Consider the following 19,320-nt stretch of genomic DNA (forward strand, 5'->3'; position numbering starts at 1 on the left):
CATACTTTCCTTTTCCTTCCATAAATACCCAGAAGCGGCATAGGTGGATCACATGGTAGGTGCAGTTCCAACTTCATAATTTGTCTAACTGTTTTCCAAAGTGGTCGTAGCATTTTATATTCCCACCAGCAGTGTGTAAGCGTTATAGTCTCCACATCCTCACCAATATTTGGTATGGTCAGTCTTATCAATTTTAGCCACTCTAAAAGGTGTATAGTGGTATCTCATTGTGGTTTTAGTATGCATTTCCCTAATATCTAATGATGTTGATCGTCTTTTCATGTGCATATTTACCATTCATACATGTTTTTGGTAAAGTACCTTTATATCTTTTGCTCATTTTTTATTGAGTGTTTGCTTATGGTTGAGTTTTTAGAGTACACACATATACATACATATGTATCTTATAGTCAGAATATGATTCAAATCTATATGTGTGTATGTACATATATGTAGATACATAATATTCTGGATATAAGTCCTTTATCAGATACATGATTTGAAAATATTTTCTCCCAGTTTGTGACTTGGTTTTCATTCCCTCAATAGCATCTTGAAAAGGGCAAACATTTTTAATTTTGATTAAGTCCAATTTAACAATTTGTTCTTTTATGGATCACATTTTGGGGTTGTATCTAAAAATTTTTTACCTAAGTCCTAAGTATTTTCTCCTCTGTTTTCTTCTAGAAGCTTTATGGTTTAAATCTTACATTTAGATCTATGATTCATTTTGAGTTAATTTTTGTATATGGTGTGTGGCATTGATCACAGCTCAATTTTTGCACATAAATATCCAATAATTCCATCACCATTTGTTGAAAAGACTATCTTTTCTCCACTGAATTACCTTTTTGAAAATCAGCTGTCTCTATATATGTGGGTCTATTTCTGGATTCTCTCTTCTGTTCCTTTGATGTATCTGCCGATCTTGACAAAATTCAACACTGTCTTGTTAGTTTTATAAGTCTGGGTATCATGTAATGATAGTCCTCCACTTTGTTCTTTTTCAAAGTCTTTTGTTTTGTTTTTTTTTGTTTGCTTTTTGGTTTTTTGTATGTCCAAGTAAGTTTTAGGATCAACTTGTCAATTTCTACAAAAATATTGGGAGTTGATTGGTCTTGCATTGAATCTACACATGAATTTGTGAAGAACTGACACCCTAACAATGTTGAATCTTTTGCTCCATGAAAGGGAGATATCTCTCCCCTTATTTAAGTGTTTAATTTCTCTCAGCAGTGTTTTACAGATTTCAGTGTCTAGATCTTATACAACTTTTGTCAAATTTAATAGTTTTGATGCTATCACAAGTGGTATTTTAAATCGTTAATTTTTGCTTGTTGCTAGTATATAGAAACAGTTTTTTATATAGTGATCATATATTCTGATACCTTCTTAACCTAATTTACTTAGATCTAGTAGCTTTTTTGTAATTCAGTAGGATTTTAACGTAGAGGATGGATCATTTTGTCTGTGACTAAAGGCGATTTTTCTAAAGGCGATTTTTCTTCCAAAACAGTCATTTTGACACATGTAGGAAAGTAAACTATTGTAAGATACTCATGCTATGAAAAAAGTGCTTGAAATTTTTTTTATCATAATGTGATTTTTGTGGCTGAGGTTGGGGCGTCCCAGCCTACCCTCCTGTTTTACTTAGCTTGGCTGCCAAAATGCAATGTACCAGAAATGGGTCGGCTTTCACAACAGGGATTTATTAGCTTACAAGCTTATGGTTTTGAAGCAGTGAAAAGTGTCCAAATCAAGGAATTACCAGGTGATAGTTTCTCCCTGAAGACCAGCTACCAATGATCTTGAATTCCTCTTTCATATGATAATGTCTGCTGGTCTCTCCCTTCTCTCTTGGGTATTGCTCAATCTGTGGCTTTTTTTCTCAGTTTTTGTGCTTCTTCTCTTCTACTGTCTCTGAATTTCCTCCTCTTATACAGGACTCCAGTAAGAGTGTTAAGACCACCCTGAAGGAGGTAGGTTATGTCTCAAGATCCTACTCACCAAAAGAGCCTACTTATAATGGATCCACACCCACAGGAAGGATTCAATTTAAGAGCACGGTTTTCTGGGGTACACACAGCTGCAAACCATCACATCCCCTTAGGGACAACCCACTCCCCTCAACCTACCCAATCTCTCATGGACAATGAGCAAAGATGCTCAGGACATTGTGGCCCACCCCTTCCCACACAGACCTGACACTAGGGGTGGAGCGATTGTCCCCAGTGGCAGGACATTGGAAGTTAGCAGCCTCCTCATGGCATCAGGCCCCACCTGCTTCCAGAATCATTCTTGAGGGGGCCCAGAGCTGCCATATGAGACATGCTACACTCTCCCACCTCTTTTTGTACTTTAATGAGCCGGGTGTCAAGCATTCTATCATTTAAATAGAAGGCATTCCACACCTTCGGTCCATCTGATGTCTGGCTCCCAGGTTGATGTTGCTGGCCAATTTGAATTTTCAGGATAATTGATTTCTTGTATCAAAAGATATCTGGCTCCAGCTGTCCCAGCAGACACACTGGCAACCAGGTAGATGATTCCAGCAAAGGTGATTCTGTCACATGTCTCCCCTCTAGCAGGCATCCTCATGTCTCCTTTCCCCTTTGGCCCTCTGTTCGCTGCTGGCATCCTTCACACACAGCTTTAAGGAGTAGGATCCGAATTGTAATCCACTGTTGAAATGCACCTCCCTTTAGTAAAAGGTGTGATCCTTTCCCTTTAAAAGACAAAGAAAGATAAAATGAAGCTGGGCCCTTGAGAAGGAGTGAGACACCCATCCCTAGAGGGCATTCACAAGAGGTAAAGAGGGCCTGCCAGACGTACATCACGGGGGACCCGACACTGGCTGAGAGGCCAAAATTGGTGACCTCCAGAACTTTCCTACAAAGCAGCCCGGTTCTAAGATGCAAATGCCTCCGCTTTGCATATGGTTCACTCATCAGAGGTCCCTAGCTGGTTTGTAAGAACTTCAAATACAAAATCTGAGCACCTAAAGTTCATCTAGCCCAACTCTGAGAGGGGGAATGAGGGCCAGCGAGAGGCAGGCGCTTGCCTGAGGTCACCCCAATGGCCAGAGGTCAAGCCCAGAGCTCCTGCCTCAGCCCAGAGTTCTACCCACTGCTCTTACTCTCTCCTGACTCTTTCCTTGCCGGCCCCTCTAGGCACTGGGAAGTCGTTTCTAAGTACCCCTTCCTATGTGTCAAACCTGGTCCACCAGCCACTACGTCACACACATTTCTGTATTTGTCTGTCTGTCTTCCCCAGCAAGATGGAAACTCTATGAAGGCAGTGACTTTGAGTTCTTCTTTAGTATTTCCCTGTGCCTAGACCATTACCTGCTGCTTAGTAGACACTGTAATACATATCTGATAAAGCACTTCTATCTAGAACATATAAGGAAATCTCAAAACGTAATAAGAGAACAAGCAACTCATTCTTTTTATTTTACTTTTTAATTGTTTCATTTTTAATATTCTTATTGAGATAATTTCACACACCATACAGTCCATTCAAAGTATACAATCATTGGCTCACAATATCATCACATGGTTGTGTATTCATCACCATGATCATTTTTAGAACATTTGCATCACTCCAGAAGAGGAAATGAAGAGAAAAACAAAACAAAATCATACATCCCATACCCCTTACCCTTCCCTCTCATTGACCACCTGTATTGCAATCTACCCAATTTTTTTTACCCCTTATCCTCCCCCTCTACTATTTATTTTTTGCTCATTTGTCCAAAGCCTGGATAAAGGAAGCATCAGCCATAAGGTTTTCACCATCACATGGTTACTCTGTAAAAGCTATAAAGTTATACAATCGTCTTTAAAAAAACAAAGCATTTTTTATTATTTTTTTATTTTATTTTTCTTTGCGTATTATTAACATATACGCAAAGAAAAAAAAGCAATGATTTTCAAAGTACACTTCAACAAGAGGTTACAGAACAGATTTCAAGTTTGTTATGGGTTACCATTCCACTATTTCAGATTTTTCCTTCTAGCTGCTCCAAAACACAGGAGGCTAGAAAAATATTTTTTTTCTTTTTTTGTGAAAAATAACATACATACAAAAAAGGTGATAAATTTCCAAGCATATCACAACAATTAGTTGTAGAACAGATTTCAGATTTCAGAGTTTGGTATGGGTTACAGTTCCACAATTTTAGGCTTTTACTTCTAACTGCTCTAAGATACTAGAGACTAAAAGAAATATCAATATAATGATTCAGCAATCATATTCATTGGTTAAACCCTATCTTCTCTGTATAACTCCACCACCAACTTTTTCTTATTGTAAAATATAACATATATACAAAGCAAAGAAAGAAAAAAGCAATAGTTTTCAAAGTACTCTTCAACAAGTAGTTACAGGACAGATCCCAGAGATTGTCATGGGCTACCGTACCATCATCTCAGATTTTTCCTTCTAGCTGCTCCAGAACATTGGAGGCTAGGAAGAATAAATATTTTTTTATCATCACAATCGATTTTTTTCTTTTTTTGTAAAAAAAATAACATATATACAAAAAAAGCTGTAAATTTCAAAGCACGGCACAATAATTGTAGAACAGATTTCAGAGTTTGGCATGGGTTACAATGTCACAAGTTTAGGTTTTTATTTCTAGCTGCTCTAAGATACTAAAGACTAAAAGAAATACCAATTTAATGATTCAGCAATCATATTTGTCTGTTAAACCCTACCTTCTCTGTATAACTCCACCATCACCTTCAATCTTCCTATCCCACTCTTCAGGGGTATTTGGGCTATGGCCATTCTAACTTTTCATGTTGGAAGGGGCTATTGTTAATATGGGGTAGGGAGGTGGAACTAGTTGATGTTCTGGAGAGGCTGGACCCTCTAGGTTTCAGGATTTACCTGGTCCAGGGACCCATCTGGAGCTTGTAGGTTTCTGGTAAGTTACCCTAGTGCATGGAACCTTTGTAGAATCTTATATATTGCCATATGTGTTCTTCAGGATTGGTGGAATGGTTTTGGTTGGGGTTTGACCAGTTATGATCAGTAGCAATGTCTAACTGAAGCTTGTATAAAAGTGACCTCCAGAATAGCCTCTCAACTCTATTTGAACTCTCTCAGCCACTGATACTTTATTTATTACACTTCTTTTCCCCCTTTTGGTCAGGATGGCACTGTTGATCCCACGGTGCCAGGGCCAGACTCATCCCTGGGAGTCATCGCCCATGCCGCCAGGGAGACTTTCACCCCTGGATATCGTGCCCCACGTAGAGGGTAGGGCAATGATTTCACTTGCAGAATGGGGCTTAGAGAGAGTGAGGCCACATCTGAGCAACAACAGAGGTCCTCCAGAACTGACTCTTAGGCATACCTGTAGGTAGGCTAAGTGTCTCCGCTACCTACATAAGCTTCACAGGAGTAAACATCAAGATCAAGGGCTTGGCCTATTGATTTGGGTGTCCCTAATGTTTGACATAGTATTAGGGTTTCCCCGGTGGTAAAGTTTGAAAGTTTCATATTTTTCTTCCCCATCCCTCAAGGGACTTTGCCAATACTTCTTGATCATCTGCTTAATATAGTCTAGGATGTATCCAGGCATTACATTAAGCTATACAGAATTAAAAGCCCTCATTCTTATTCTGAGCTCCCTGTGTTTTGAGTGTTCAAATGAACTATCCAGACAGGTTGAGTTAGATTACATGCTATGGAAAATTTAGGTTCTGGACAAATAAACCTTTCTTCTTTTGCTATCAAGGTGTACGTGCAGTTCTAAAATACAGACAATGTCTTCCTTACCCCTGTGTTTGAATTACCTTAATCCCAAACTGATTGGCTCTGCTCTTATCTTTAAATGCCAGGATATATATATTTAAAAGCCTCTCAAAATTCAGAAATAATAATTACCACTTCAGACTAAATGTGTCTGCTATAAGAGCTTACATTCTAGGCCCATTTCTTATAGGCATTTTCTAAAGGAGACCATACCACTGTTGTTCTTTCATTTTTGGCTTATTTTGCCTCACCAAATGTTCTACAGGTTCATTCACATCATTGCATGCCTCACAATTTCATTCCTTTTTGTAGCTGCACAATATTAATCATAAGTATACACCATCGTTCACCAATTTACTTCTCAGTCAGTGCATCCTTGAGCCACCGTGGACATCAAAGTGCAGTCACAGTATCTGTCCTTTTGTGTCTGGCTTTTTCACTCAGCATTGTGTCCTCAAGGCTCATCCATCTTGTCATGTGGTTCGGGACATCATTTCTTCTTACTGCTGCATAATATTCCATCATATGTATATACCACACTTCGTTAAACCACTCGTCTGTTGATGGGCATTTGGATTGTTTCTATCTTTTGGCGATTGTGAATAATGCTGCTCTGAACATCAGTGTGCAAATGTCTGTGTCGTTGCTTTCAACTCTTCTGGGTATATACCAAGTAGTGCTGTTGCAGGGTCATAGGGCAACTCGATATTTAGTTTCCTAAGGAACCACCAAACAGTCTTCCATTGCAGCTGTACCACCAGAACACATATTCCCACCAGCAGTGCATACGTGTTCCAATTTCTCCACATCCTCTCCAACATTTGTAGCTTCCTGTTTGTTTAATAGCAGCCATTCTTACAGGTGTGAGGTGATATCTCATCATAGTCTTGATCTGCATTTCCATTATAGCTAATGAAAATGAGCATCTCTTCATGTGCTTTTGAGTCATCTGTATTCGCTCTTCAGAAAAATGCCTATTCACACCTTTAGTGTATTTTATAATTGGGTTGCTTGTTCTTCTGTTGTTGAATGTCTGATTTCCTTATGTATATAGGATCCTTTGTCCGATGTGAGGTTTCCAAATATTTTCTCCCATTGAATTGGCTACATCTTCACCTTTTCTTTTTTTTTTTACATGGGCAGGCACCGGTAATCGAACCCGGGTCCTCGGGCATGGCAGGCAAGCACTCTTACCTGCTGAGCCACCGTGGCCCACCCATCTTCACCTTTTTGACAAGGTCTTTTGAAGTGCAAAAGCATTTGATTTTAAGGAGTTCCCATTTACCTATTTTTTCTGTTGTTGCTTGTGCTTTGGGTGTAGAGTTTAGGAAGCTACCTCCTATTACTAGGTCTTGAAAATATTTCCCTACATTTTCTTCTAGAAGCTTTATGGTATTAGTTCTTATATCTAGATCTTTGATCCATTTTTAGTTAATTTTTGTATAGGGTGTAAGGTAAGGGTCCTCTTTCATTCTTTTGGCTATTGATAGCCAGTTCTCCCATGCCCATTATTGGAAAGACTATTTTGTCCAGTTCAGTGAATTTGGCCTTGTCAAAAATATTTGACCATAGATTTGGTGGTCTATTTCTGCACTCTCAATTCAATTCCATTGGTTAATACTTCTCTCTTTGTGCCAGTACCATACTGTTTTGACCACTGTGGCTTTATAATAAGTTTTAAAGTCAGGAAGTGTTAATCCTTCCACTTCATTCTTCTTTTTTTTAGAGTGCTTTTAGCTATTTGGGGTCTCTTTCCCTTTCAGATGTATTTGGTAACTGGCTTTCCCAAGTCTTCAAAGTAGGTTGTTGGAATTTTAATTGGTACTACATGGAATCTGTAGACCAATTTGGGTAGAACTAAAATCTTAACTAAATTTAACCTTCCTATCCATGATCAGGGAATGTCTTTCCACCTATTTAGATCTTCTTTGATTTCTTCTAGCAATGTTATGCATCTGTGTACAAGTCCTTCACACCCCAGTTAAGTTCATTCCTAGGTACCTGATTCTTTTAGTTGCTATTTTTTTTATTTTTAACATTTTTTATTGTTAAAAATAAAAAATTCGTATACAATATGTATACAAAGCAAGAAATAAAAAAGCAATAGTTTTCAAAGCACTCTTCAACAAGAAGTTACAGGGCAGATCCCAGAGTTTGTCATCAGCTACCATACAATCCTCTCATATTTTTCCTTCTAACCGCTCCAGAATATACGAGGCTAGAGGGCTTAAATATTTTTTATCATCATAATCGACTTTTTTCTTCTTTTTTTTTTTGTAAAAAATAACATATACAAAAAAGCTATAAATTTCAAAGCACAGCACCACAATTAGTTGCAGAACATGTTTCAGAGTTTGACATAGGTTACAATGTCACAATTTTAGGATTTTACTTCTAGCTGCTCTAAAATACTAGAGAATGGAAGAGAGATCAATTTAATGATTCTGCATTCATATTCATTTGTTAAATCCTATCTTCTTTGTGTAACTCCACCATCATCTTTAATCTTTCCATCCCTCTCTTTACGGGTGTTTAGGCTATGGCAATTCTAAATTTTTTATACTGGAAGGGTCTGTCACTAATATGGGGTAGGGAGATGGAACTATCTGATGTCCTGGAGAGGCTGGGCTAGGTTTCAGGACTTATCTGGACCAGGGACCCATCTGGAGGTTGCTGGTTTCTGGAAAGTTACTCTAGTGCCTGAAACCCCTGTAGAATCTTATATATTGCCCTAGGTGTCCTTTAAGATTGGCTGGAATGGTCCTGGTTGGGGATTGGCAGATTATGATAGGTAGCAAGGTCTAAGTGAAGCTTGCATAAGAGCAACCTCCAGAGTAGACTCTCGATTCTATTTGAACTTTCTCTGCCACTCATACTTTATTAATTATAGTTCTTTTTCCCCTTTGGGAGGAAAATAGTTGTTCTTTTGAATGGAGCTGTTTCTTTAGCTGACTCCTCAGTTAGGTCACTGCTTGTGTATAGAAACATTACTGATTTTTGCACATTAATTTTATATCCCCCCACCTTGCTGAATTTGTTTATAAGCTCAAGTAACTTTGTTGTAGATTTCTCAGGATTTTCCAAGCATAGTATCATGTCATCTGCAAATAATGAAAGTTTTATTTTCTACTTTCCAATTTGGATGCCTTTATATCTTTTTCCTGCCTGGCTGCTGTAGCTAGAACTTCTAGCACAATGTTGAATAACAGTGGTGACAGAGGACATCCTTGTCTCGTTTCTGATCTTAGGGGGACTGGTACATGATGTGTGTCTGGTCACTGAAGTCCCTCCAACAGTTGTTCCATACAGTTCCTGGCTATTTACTAGCTGCCTTGGAGCACAAACTAAATTCCATACCTCACTATACCACCATCTCGCCCCAGTGCCTTTTCTTGTTCAATATCCTTAGCTTCAAGCAACTCATTTTTTAAAATGTGCAAAAGATTCTAAGCTACTTAGAAGAGATAGGGCTGAAACACATGAAAAGATGCTCAACATCATTTGTCACCGGAGAAATGCAAATTAAACCCCAATAAAATATGCCTATTAGCAATGCTAAATTTTAAAAACTAAAAAAGGTGATAATACCAAGTGCTAACAAAGATGCAGAGCAATTAGAACCTTTATACATTGATGGTGGGGATGCAAAAGAATACAGCCATTTCAGAAAGCAGTTTGGCAGTTTCCTATCAAGTTAAACACATACTTACCACATGGCCTATAAATTTCACTCCTGGATATTTACCCATGAGAAATGAAAATGCATGTCTGTGCAGAGATCTGTACATGACTTTTTATTGCAGCTTTATTCAAAATCATCAAAACTAGAAAAGCCCAAATGTCCCTCAACTAGGGAACAGAATAACAAATCGTGGCACACCCAGGCAATGGAATACAACTCAGCATTCAAAAGGAACAAAGTGATGATACTTGCAGCAATATGGGTGGATTTTAAGAACATTAAGCAAAAAAAAAATGAAAGAAGCCAGATACAAAATTTCACATATGGCATGATTTCATTTGTAAGACTTCCCAGAAAAGACAAACCTACAGGGTCAGTAATCGTATCAGTTGGCAGGGACTGCATTAGAGAAAAAAGACTGACTGTAAATGGCAAAAGGAAACTTTTTGGAGTGATGACAATATTATATCATGCATATGGTGGTGTAATCACCACTATATACATTTGTCATGATTCAGAGAACCTTATAAGTTCTAAAAAAGGGTGAATTTTCCTGTATATAAGTTATAGTATTATAAATATGACTTCTAAAAAAAAATCCTTCTATGACTTCTCACAGGCAGGATACTGTTCAAGCAGTTTAGCTCGGCATTCAAGACCTCCAAGGACTGACCCAGCCAAACCTTTTGGCCTTATTCTCTACCACTCCCCTTTACACACTCCATATCATCCAAAATGAACCATTTATTATATCCCATTCATATTCCTATATATTTTTTACTTCTTTCCCTTTGCTCATGCTCTCCCCTTTGGCCTAAATTTTTTCCTCTTTCATGGAAGAAGTAAATCTTCATAGAAAGAAAGCAGCTTTGGAGCCAGCTAGACCAGAGACCCAATCCTTCCCTGCTAATGTAGTAAACAGACAGGAAAAAAAGAGCCCACCTCCATTCCTCCTCGTATCCATGCCTTTTGCAGTGTGACCTGTAGCTTCTCACTTCAGAATGTAGAACCTACTTCTCTTCTCCTTGAGTCTGAGTGGCCCTGTGACTTGCTTTGGCCAATGCAATGTGGAGGAAGTGATGATATGCCCTTTGCAAACCTAGAACTCACGTCTCTCAAACTTCTGCTTCTTTCATGAGAACAAGCCTGGGCAGAATTGCTAGAGGGTGAGAATCCATGTAAAACACGGCCTGGTTGTCCTATCCAAGACCATCCTAGACCAGCTACCCTCAGACTCATGAACAATGACAAATGGCTACGATTTAAAGTCACTGAGTTTTGGGGTGATTTGTTATGCAGCAGGAGCTAATTGATAAAATCAGTAACTCACTGTGTGACCCTAGGAAGGTTGCTCAGTTTCCTCATCTATTACGATAAAGGTAATAATACATACCTAATAGGGGCTGGTGGGGCCCACCAGTGATGATGTTCATACAGAGCTGAGCATATGTGTCTAATGCACAGTCAACCCTTGATGAATGGTCATTATTGCCTTTTCAAGCCCAACTTTTACTTTTGAGAGCCAGTTCAAATGCTACTTATTCCAATTAGCCTTCCTTGAATATCCAGGTTAAATGTACTCTTTCCCTTCTTTGAATTCCCATGGCACTTTCTCTATCCCCCTCAATGCTCTCTATCCTCAAGCATGAGCACTTTGGAAACATAGCCATGTTCTCCCACACAGGTATTCAGTAGAGGTCAACTCGGATTGAGAAAAAGATTTGTACAGACCTGGAACAGAAAGTCTATTTTTCTGCCTCCCAGGCCATTGTTTATCCAACCTTTATACCTCTTCCCTTTCCAAGGCCATTATGTTCTGGCACATAGTTGGCACTCAATAAATGTATCTTGAACTAAGTCTGCTAGACCAAGGGTTGTACTTGTCCACTAGCGGTAATTAGAAAGGTGCAGGAGAGTGTGCAACTGCCACAAGGACTGGGGCCCGTGACTGGCACCCAGGGGGTTGACACTGGCGATGCTAAACATCCTACCATGGTCAGAGAGTCCAGCACCATGAAGAAGTGGCTCTTACAAAATACCAACAGTGTCCTGCTGAGACATGCTGGGCTCTGGGGAAGGAGCGAGGTGGCAAACCTATCTTCTAAAAGACCACAGCTTCATCATCCCCATTCTACAGCTGAGAAAATAAGAGACTTGCTTAGTAGCTAACCAAGGATCACTGAGCTAGGAGATGGCAGAGTACAGACCTACACCTTATCCCAAAACTCACAAATTTATAAGAGCCTTCAAACTGTTTCAGCCAGGTTAGGAAGTCCTGCTGATCTGAACAAGGCTGTCAGCGAGCCATACTCTACAGTGCTAAGTCCAGGCTACCCACTGGGAAACGGGATATAACTACTGAGGTCATTTGGGGAAGAAACTGTGCCTCAGGAAGGGCAGTGACTTGTCAAAGGCCACACAGCTTATAAGCAATAGAACTGCAGTCTCCTGGCCCCATTCCAGGGCTCCAATTCCATTTAAAATTGGACACACCATGCTGTGTGCGGTTTGTAGGATGGACTCTCATGTCTCAAATGTTGCACGAACCCTGAAGGGTTCCCTGCCTTAGCAACTGGTGATTCAGACATGGTGAGGCAAAGCCAAGTCCTAACCTAACAGTACATCCTCCAAGCGGCCCTTTTCAAAAGATTTCAAAAGATCTCCTACTGTGTCAATTGCAGGAGCGTTCACTCGCCATTTTATTTGCAGGTAGTTGGTGGCAAAAAGGCCAAACCCTTACGCTGAGGCACTGCCAAGCCTGCCCTGCCTGATGTGCCTTGCCTCACTTCTTGCCACATTCTTTCCCATGCCCCACCCTCCAACTTCTCACTCTCAAACAGGCTTGGCCTGTTCCGCCCACCTCCCAGCACATCTAGGCCGGCAGCCTGGGATAGCCGGCAGCCTGGGATAGCCGCCATCTCTCTGCTCCACCTCCCCAGGTGGCCTTGCGTACCTCTCCCTCTGTACCCCAGTCCCTCACAGCAGCTTGCTTAGCCCTGTGTCACGTACCTGACTCTAAAGCAATTCCCCTGCCCCTTTTGCCATGATCTTCTGAGGGCAGGAGTCCTGGCCCCTAGCAAATGTTCGCTAAATTTAACTGAATCATCAAGCATTTTGTTGTTTCCTCTCCAATGCCAACATGTCTTCCTGTGCTTTGGGGGACCAGTCCTCCAGCCCATGCAAGGAACTTGTCCCAACACCTCACAACTGCATCTCCTGCTTCTTCCTTGCTCATCATTCCAGAAGTATGCTCAAGTATCTTTCCACACCCATCCCCACCCAAAAAGAAAGGAGGGTGAAAAGGAGGGATGGATGGATGGACAGAAGGAGGGAAGGGAGGGAGGAAGGAGAACAAATAAATTGTATAGCCTTCACTCTACCTAAAGTTGGAGCTAAGGCCCTGGCCTGCCCTGACACAATGCTGTGTCTGTGGCAATCACCTGGCTTCTGTATTGCACAGGAAGTATGGGGCTGTTGTCTCCTTGCTGAACTTCCAAAGAATCCCTCTTTCCTGCCCAAACTTCCAAATCTCACCAAAAGGTCCAGGAGGAAAGAGGAAAGTGATTGGCTAGCATATAGGGAGAGGACAGAAATAGGGGTTGTGGTAAACCCTCTGCCTTTACCTTCCTAGGTTCAAAGAGCCACCCCTCCTGTTCTAGAAAGGTGTTGGGGAAAGAGTGGAGAAAACATGCTGCATGCAGACAGAGAAGTCCCACCTGCCCTCACACCTCTTCTCAGGCCGCCTGGTGACCAGGGGGAGTAGGGGGTGAGTGCTTCCCGGGAAGCTGGGAGCCACTCTGGGGCAGCAGGGCCATGCGGTTCTCATCTGCAATGCCCCACTAGCCACACAGCGCCCGGCACATGGTACGTACTCAAGTTTTGAGGAACGTGTGCATGAATGCTGTTTACTACCAGCAACTTTGGGAAATCACTTTCTCTCTCTGGATTTCAGTTAACCTAACTGAAAATCTTTGAGAATAATAATCCCCCCCTTTAAAGTTACTGCTTACTTTTTACATTGTAAACGCGCTCCGAAGATATAAGAATTCATTACTATTATTACAGAGCTTGGACATTTATGATTTTAAGTTCATATTTCTAGATAAGAAACATGGTTTTTAGTTTAAAAAAAGCTAGAGAGGTAATATGCATGCTGAAATATTTAGGGGACGTGTACTGATGTTTGCCACTTACTTTGAAATTTACCAAAAATATGAGAGGATTAATAGATGAATCGAGGGATGGAGAGGTAAAAAGATGGATCACAAGCAAGAAGAGTAAAACATTAGTGATATAATCTAAGGGATGAGTATATAGGTGTACACTGTAACATCCTTTCAACATTTCTGTATGCTTGAAAATTTTCATAATAAAATGTCGGAGGGCGGGCACTTAAAAGGAAAAAAACAAATCTCTGCCAAGTCACACTGGAAGTTTCTCACATGGACTTATCCAGGCCCTGGGCCATGTCATTAATTAACGCACTAACTCATCATTTAACAAATGTTCATTGCGCTCCTCCTGTGCTTGACAGCCGGACAGCTCTATAATAACAGTAATAAATTCTTATATCTTCAGAGTGTGTTTACAATGTAAAAAGTAAAGAGTAACTTTAAAGGGGGGTTATTATTCTCAAAGGTTTTCAATTAGGTTAACTGAAATCCAGAGAGAGAAAGTGATTTCCCAAAGTTGCTGATAGTAAACAGCATTCACACATGCATTCCTCAAAACTTGAGCACGGACCGTGTGCCAGAAAATAGAGAAATCTCGCTTGCTAGGGGTCAAAGACTTATGAAGAAAGTATTACAATACAATGGGGAAAGTGATCCAAGCAGAGGAGCACAGGAGACGGAGAATACAGACACTGCCTAGAAATTCAGGGAAGTCTTCATATTTAAGCAGAGCTGCGGAAGATGGGTAGGAGTTTCCAAACAGAAGCGAGGGGAATGTCGTCCTAAGGACAGGTGACGGTGTAGCCAAAGGACCAGCGGGCTTGGAGAACAAGGAAGTGGTGCAAAGTTCGCACGGCTGGAGCATAACATGCTCATGTCCACATGGTCAGAGGGTGGGCCAGATGGAAGTAAAAGCCAGAAAGCTGGCCAAGATGTAAAACCTGCTCCATTGGTCAACCGCATTCACAAAGCACCTACTGCAGGCACCACACTAGACAATGAAAAACAAAGGGCTACTTCCCCCATGCAGAAGGAGTTAAATCCCAGTCCTTCTGGCTAGAAGCCTGGAGTACTGTGGTTTGGCAGGAAGAAGCAGGTGAGGCTTGAGAATGAGGGGTGAGAAAGATGAACTGCAATTACATATTCGAGAAGGAGACTTTGCAACTCTCTCACACACACCCTCCCCAAAAGACTGCACACTGTGCTTTGTTGGGTTTTGCTAACACAGGCCACCCCCCAACCTGGCAAAGGAGGAGAGGTTGAAGCACAAGCCCAGAGTGACTGCCCTGCCTCTGTTTAGCTGCAAGACTGTGGGCAAGTGCCATCACCCCCAAACCCAGTTCTCCAAACCTCATTTACATATACATGTATATGTATGAGGGGGAAGAAAACTATCAATCACCCTTTGCATTTCAATAGCTCTTCTGCAGTCTGCAAAGCACCTTTACATTCACAAGCACATTGGACTATGACTACCACCGCTGGAGTGGAAGGCAGGCATGCCCCGGCATTAGCACCAGGATGTCAGCATTAAGAAGTTGGGAGGAGCCAACGAGAGCTTTTCGGTCCATCCAATCTTCATTTTTTCAATCCTTCCCTCTGGCTTTATTTTTATTTCTTTGGCCTTTTTAAAAACTTCTATAGTTGAATGATTGCTTCTTTTGTTTTCAATCTTTCTTGTGAAATAATACAGTAGTTAAAGCTGTGGATTTTCCTCTAGTAGGTGCTTTGACTATATTACATAAGTTGGGTTATATAATTTTCATTGTAATCAAGTTCTAAATAGTCTGTCATTTAAATTTGATTTTATCTTAGGCTCAAGACTTATATAGAAGATTGTTTTCCAATTTCCAAGTACTTGGTTTGGAAGTTAGCGCCTTATTTTACTTATTGTATTATGTTTATAAAAAGTGACCTAAATATCTCTACTTAGGGTTTTTAAAAATTGTCTTTTAATGAGATTTTCTCAGAGAATTAATTTTTGTATATGTTTCATGAGTATCTGGAAAAAAAATGCAAAGTCATATAAGATCGAAATACACCTATTCAAACCCTCCAAATCATCATTTTATATCCTTACCTGTTAAACTCTCAGACAGGTATATTGAGAATTCCCATTTTTATAGTGGGAGCTTGTCACTGTTATTTTGGATGTGCAAAAGTTCATGGTTATTATAATTTCTTCATGAATTTTATTGTTTATAATGATTAAATACTCATCTTTGTCACATTTAATATTTTTGCCTTGAACTCTACTTTGCTCCATATTTATATTACCACTTTCTCTTTTAGTTGTTTATATATGCTCTGAATCCTTTTGTTTCTCCTCTGTGTTGCATATGAATGATAGCTTGGTTACACAGAGAATTCTACATTCTCAATTCTTTTTCTTGAGAATTCTATGAAGTGTTTTCTGTCATTCATGTTTCAGAAGAGAAGCCCAAAACATATATCTCATTGTCTTTTCTTTAGGTTGCAAGTTACTTGCCTTCTGAAATGTTTACTTGGAAGATTTGTTTTTACCTTTAAAACGCAGACATCTCACGACATTTCCAGTGGACTGAATGCATACATTAACCTCTCTCCCTCCTAAAAATCCACCGAAACAGCAGGATAGAAAGAAAAATTAGAAAAAAAAAAAAAAAAATATATATATATATATATATACAGACAAGGACAAAAAGAAAAGGGATAAACAGAACAATAGGAAAAAATATTTTAGAAGCTGAAAAGTAGATTGAAGAATGATAACTGACTTAGCAGACCCTAGAAAATGAAGCCATAAGCCAAGGAGAGGGGAAAGCCAAGGACACTTCCCCTCGAAAGACTGAGAAATTGGCAGCACTAGGTACCTCTGGAAGAACAATTGAAGGTGGAACTAAACAGTGATTAAGAATTTGTTTAATATCTGTTTCCCTTTTCAACCTCTGAAGCCAGATAAGTATACCTCATTCAGCCCAGCAGAAGGCTGGAGGTTTATTTTCTGGAAACAGTAGGACAGGGTCTGTGTACAGGATGGCATCAGGCACAGTGGAAATCATGTGTACGATATTGAAAATAGGGAATTAAATGAAAGTTTAATCACTAAATATTGAGACCTCTAGCCATTTGCCCACCACTTAGATTTTAGAGCTCTGGCAGCCAGGCCTGGATTCCCCAGAAGTGCTTTTTCTGGCCAAGGCCAAGAGAAAAGACTTAGCCGTACTGACTTTGGGAGGTCCCCCAAATCCCCCAGCTTGATCATCTTATGGTGAAGTTCACCATCTAAAAGTGCCCCAGGGCCTTCGTAGGACTTTTTAGGGCCCCTCTTATGAACATCAGTGCAGAATCAAGGATCAACAGACCTGTGAGAAAAATCTCTGATAGGGAAGATGGGGGCCAAAATACATGCAGGGTTTGGAAAACAGGAGACCATGCCAGGCATACTTGTTTTAATCAATAACATCCTCGAAGAGATGAGAAAGCATTGCAGCATGAAATAAGGTGTTATTAAAAGGATCAATCAGAAGACAAAAAATAATTCTTAAATTTAAAATATGAAAGAAAAAATAAAAATCCAGGAAGTGAATGAGACATCATTTTTGGTCAGCTGGAAAGACTCAGCAGTTCAGAAGTGTCCAGCACAGAACCAAGCACAGAGCAGGTTTCCAAACGAGTCAATCAATGAAAGGGCTGCATAAGGGAATCCTTCTATCCCACCACACAGTCCTCCTGACCCAGAGAGCAGGTGGCGCAATCCGACACCCACAGGGACCTGCTGACTGTCTTTCATGCAGAAGCATTAATAAGCCTTAATTAAGTCTTAAAGTGTCCCTACAGGGTATAAATTATTCTCCTTTTACAGGTGGGAAAACTGAGGCCTGGAGGACAAAGGGTGACCCTTGGCTGGAGATAAGTCTAAAAGAAGAACCCATATTTATGAAGTCTGTCTCAAGAAGTCTTATCCTTCTCTAATGGTTTTTATTTTTCTGATAACAAAAATAACGTGCATTTCTAAAAATTCAAACATTTCAGAAATAAAACAAACAAGGTAGAATGTGAAAGACCCTGATTATCCCTTCCTCCAGAGGTATAACCATGGCCAACAATTTGGTGCCTAGTCCTTCTATTTTGTTATCTAAGTTTATGTCTGTTTTCATTTGCTAGGCTGCTGGACGCAATAAAATGAGTTGGCTTTTAACAATGGGAATTTATTAGCTTACGAGTTTATAGTTTTGAGCCTGTGAAAATGTCCACATCAAGGCATCATCAAAATGATGCTTTCTTCCTTTCACTCCCTTATTAGCTTAAAAATTTTTTTATTAATTCTCTTGGATTTTTAACACAAATATCATTATAAATTGTGGCAATTTTGCTCTTCCTTACTATTTATATTTCTTATTTATTTTCTCGTCTTACTGCACCGACTAGGACCTCCAAGACAATGCTGAGCAGTGTCAGTGGTGTGAGCATCTTGTCTTGTTCCTGACTTTAAGGAGACGTCTCTAGCATTCTACATATATTCAGTGATTTCTCCTCTTTCAAAACCCCCATCCTCCTCTTCAAGGCTCAAATTCCCTTCTACTTCTTCCTTCATCTCTATTCCAGAATCTCCATCTTATAGGGCTTTTGGGTCTTTGACAATCATGAATAAATTTAAGCCATTGTAGTTTCCTTTCCTGGATGGTCTGCATTTTAATATTCTGCAAAGCAAAACACAGAGCTCTGCTAAGACATAGGCAGCTGCTAAGAAAGGGTAGCTATAAAACATCATCCACAGGGCAGAACATGCTCATATGCATAATCTCTCTTGGTTCTCACAACAGACTCTGCTAGTTGGTTATTTTATATATCCTCATGTTTTCAGACAGGAAGGTCTGTTTCCAAGGATCTTGCCCCAGGTCATACCACTACGTGGTAGAGGTGGGATGCTGAGCCAGATTACAAGGAAAAATCCTGTATCCCCCAAAGGCCTGAGTGTTGGATATGATACTGGCAGTGAAATGAGAATTTTGGAACCAAGCAGGAAGTAGATATTTTAGTGGGAGAACGTTGAGGGTCTAGTAGAAATGGGACAGCCTTTCCTTCCTGAGTGCCTTTGCTGAGCATACTGCATGTAAACTGGGGATTTGCTAAAAGAGTGGCTGGGATTCCTGCAGGAACCAGGGCACGGCACTCTTCCTAACGTCCCCAAAGACTCACATGGGCACTGGTGTATGGAAAAGACCCTGTCAAGGAAGCGGGAAGGGCTGGATTCTAGGCCCAGCGCTTATCATATCACTCACCAGCTGTGTGACCTTGGGCAAGTTGCTTTCCTTTCTCCCCACGCTGGGTCTGGTTTAACACCTGTAAAACAAGGCTAACCACCTCGGAGAGAAAGGGGAAATAAATGTTTCCGTATACTAAAAATACGCCATATGACTTACAATACAACTAGGCAGATGAACACATGCGTTTATCTCTATTCCCTCTACCACACACTAAAAGAAGATAACACATGTTGGTGAGGATGTGGAAAAATAGGAACCCTCATTCATTGCTGGTGGAAATGTGAAATGGTACTGCCACTGTGGAAAACAGTCTGGCATTTACTCAAAAAGTTAAATGTAGAATTGCCGTGTAAACTGGCAATTCTACTTCTAGGAATAGATCCAAAAGGTTAAAAGGAGGGACTCAAACAGATACTCGTGTGCCAATATTCGTGGCAGCATTATTCACAATAGC

The 19,320-nt window shown here is 40.3% G+C and overlaps 1 protein-coding gene across 6 annotated transcripts in view; it reads right to left on the reverse strand.

The window, feature by feature from the left end:
- CIMAP2 (ciliary microtubule associated protein 2) overlaps positions 1-19,320 on the reverse strand; it is a 40,969-nt gene that overhangs the window by 4,470 nt on the left and 17,179 nt on the right. Inside the window, exons 11-13 of one of the 6 annotated variants that reach the window (XR_013170945.1) lie at positions 18,882-18,963; positions 2,412-2,725; positions 1,691-1,970 (exon numbers count right to left, since the gene is read on the reverse strand). Coding sequence is in view for 2 of the 6 variants with exons in the window: in XM_077149531.1 (XP_077005646.1) it covers positions 2,595-2,725; positions 18,882-18,963 (213 nt within the window). In the remaining 4 variants the exon portion in view is untranslated. Of the gene's footprint in view, positions 1-1,690; positions 2,726-18,881; positions 18,964-19,320 lie in introns of those variants that run through there. The other 5 variants (XR_013170943.1, XR_013170944.1, XM_077149531.1 and 2 more) reach the window with 5 other exon arrangements.

Source organism: Tamandua tetradactyla, chromosome 2 (assembly GCF_023851605.1).
Source record: "Tamandua tetradactyla isolate mTamTet1 chromosome 2, mTamTet1.pri, whole genome shotgun sequence".
Lineage (NCBI taxonomy): Eukaryota > Metazoa > Chordata > Mammalia > Pilosa > Myrmecophagidae > Tamandua > Tamandua tetradactyla.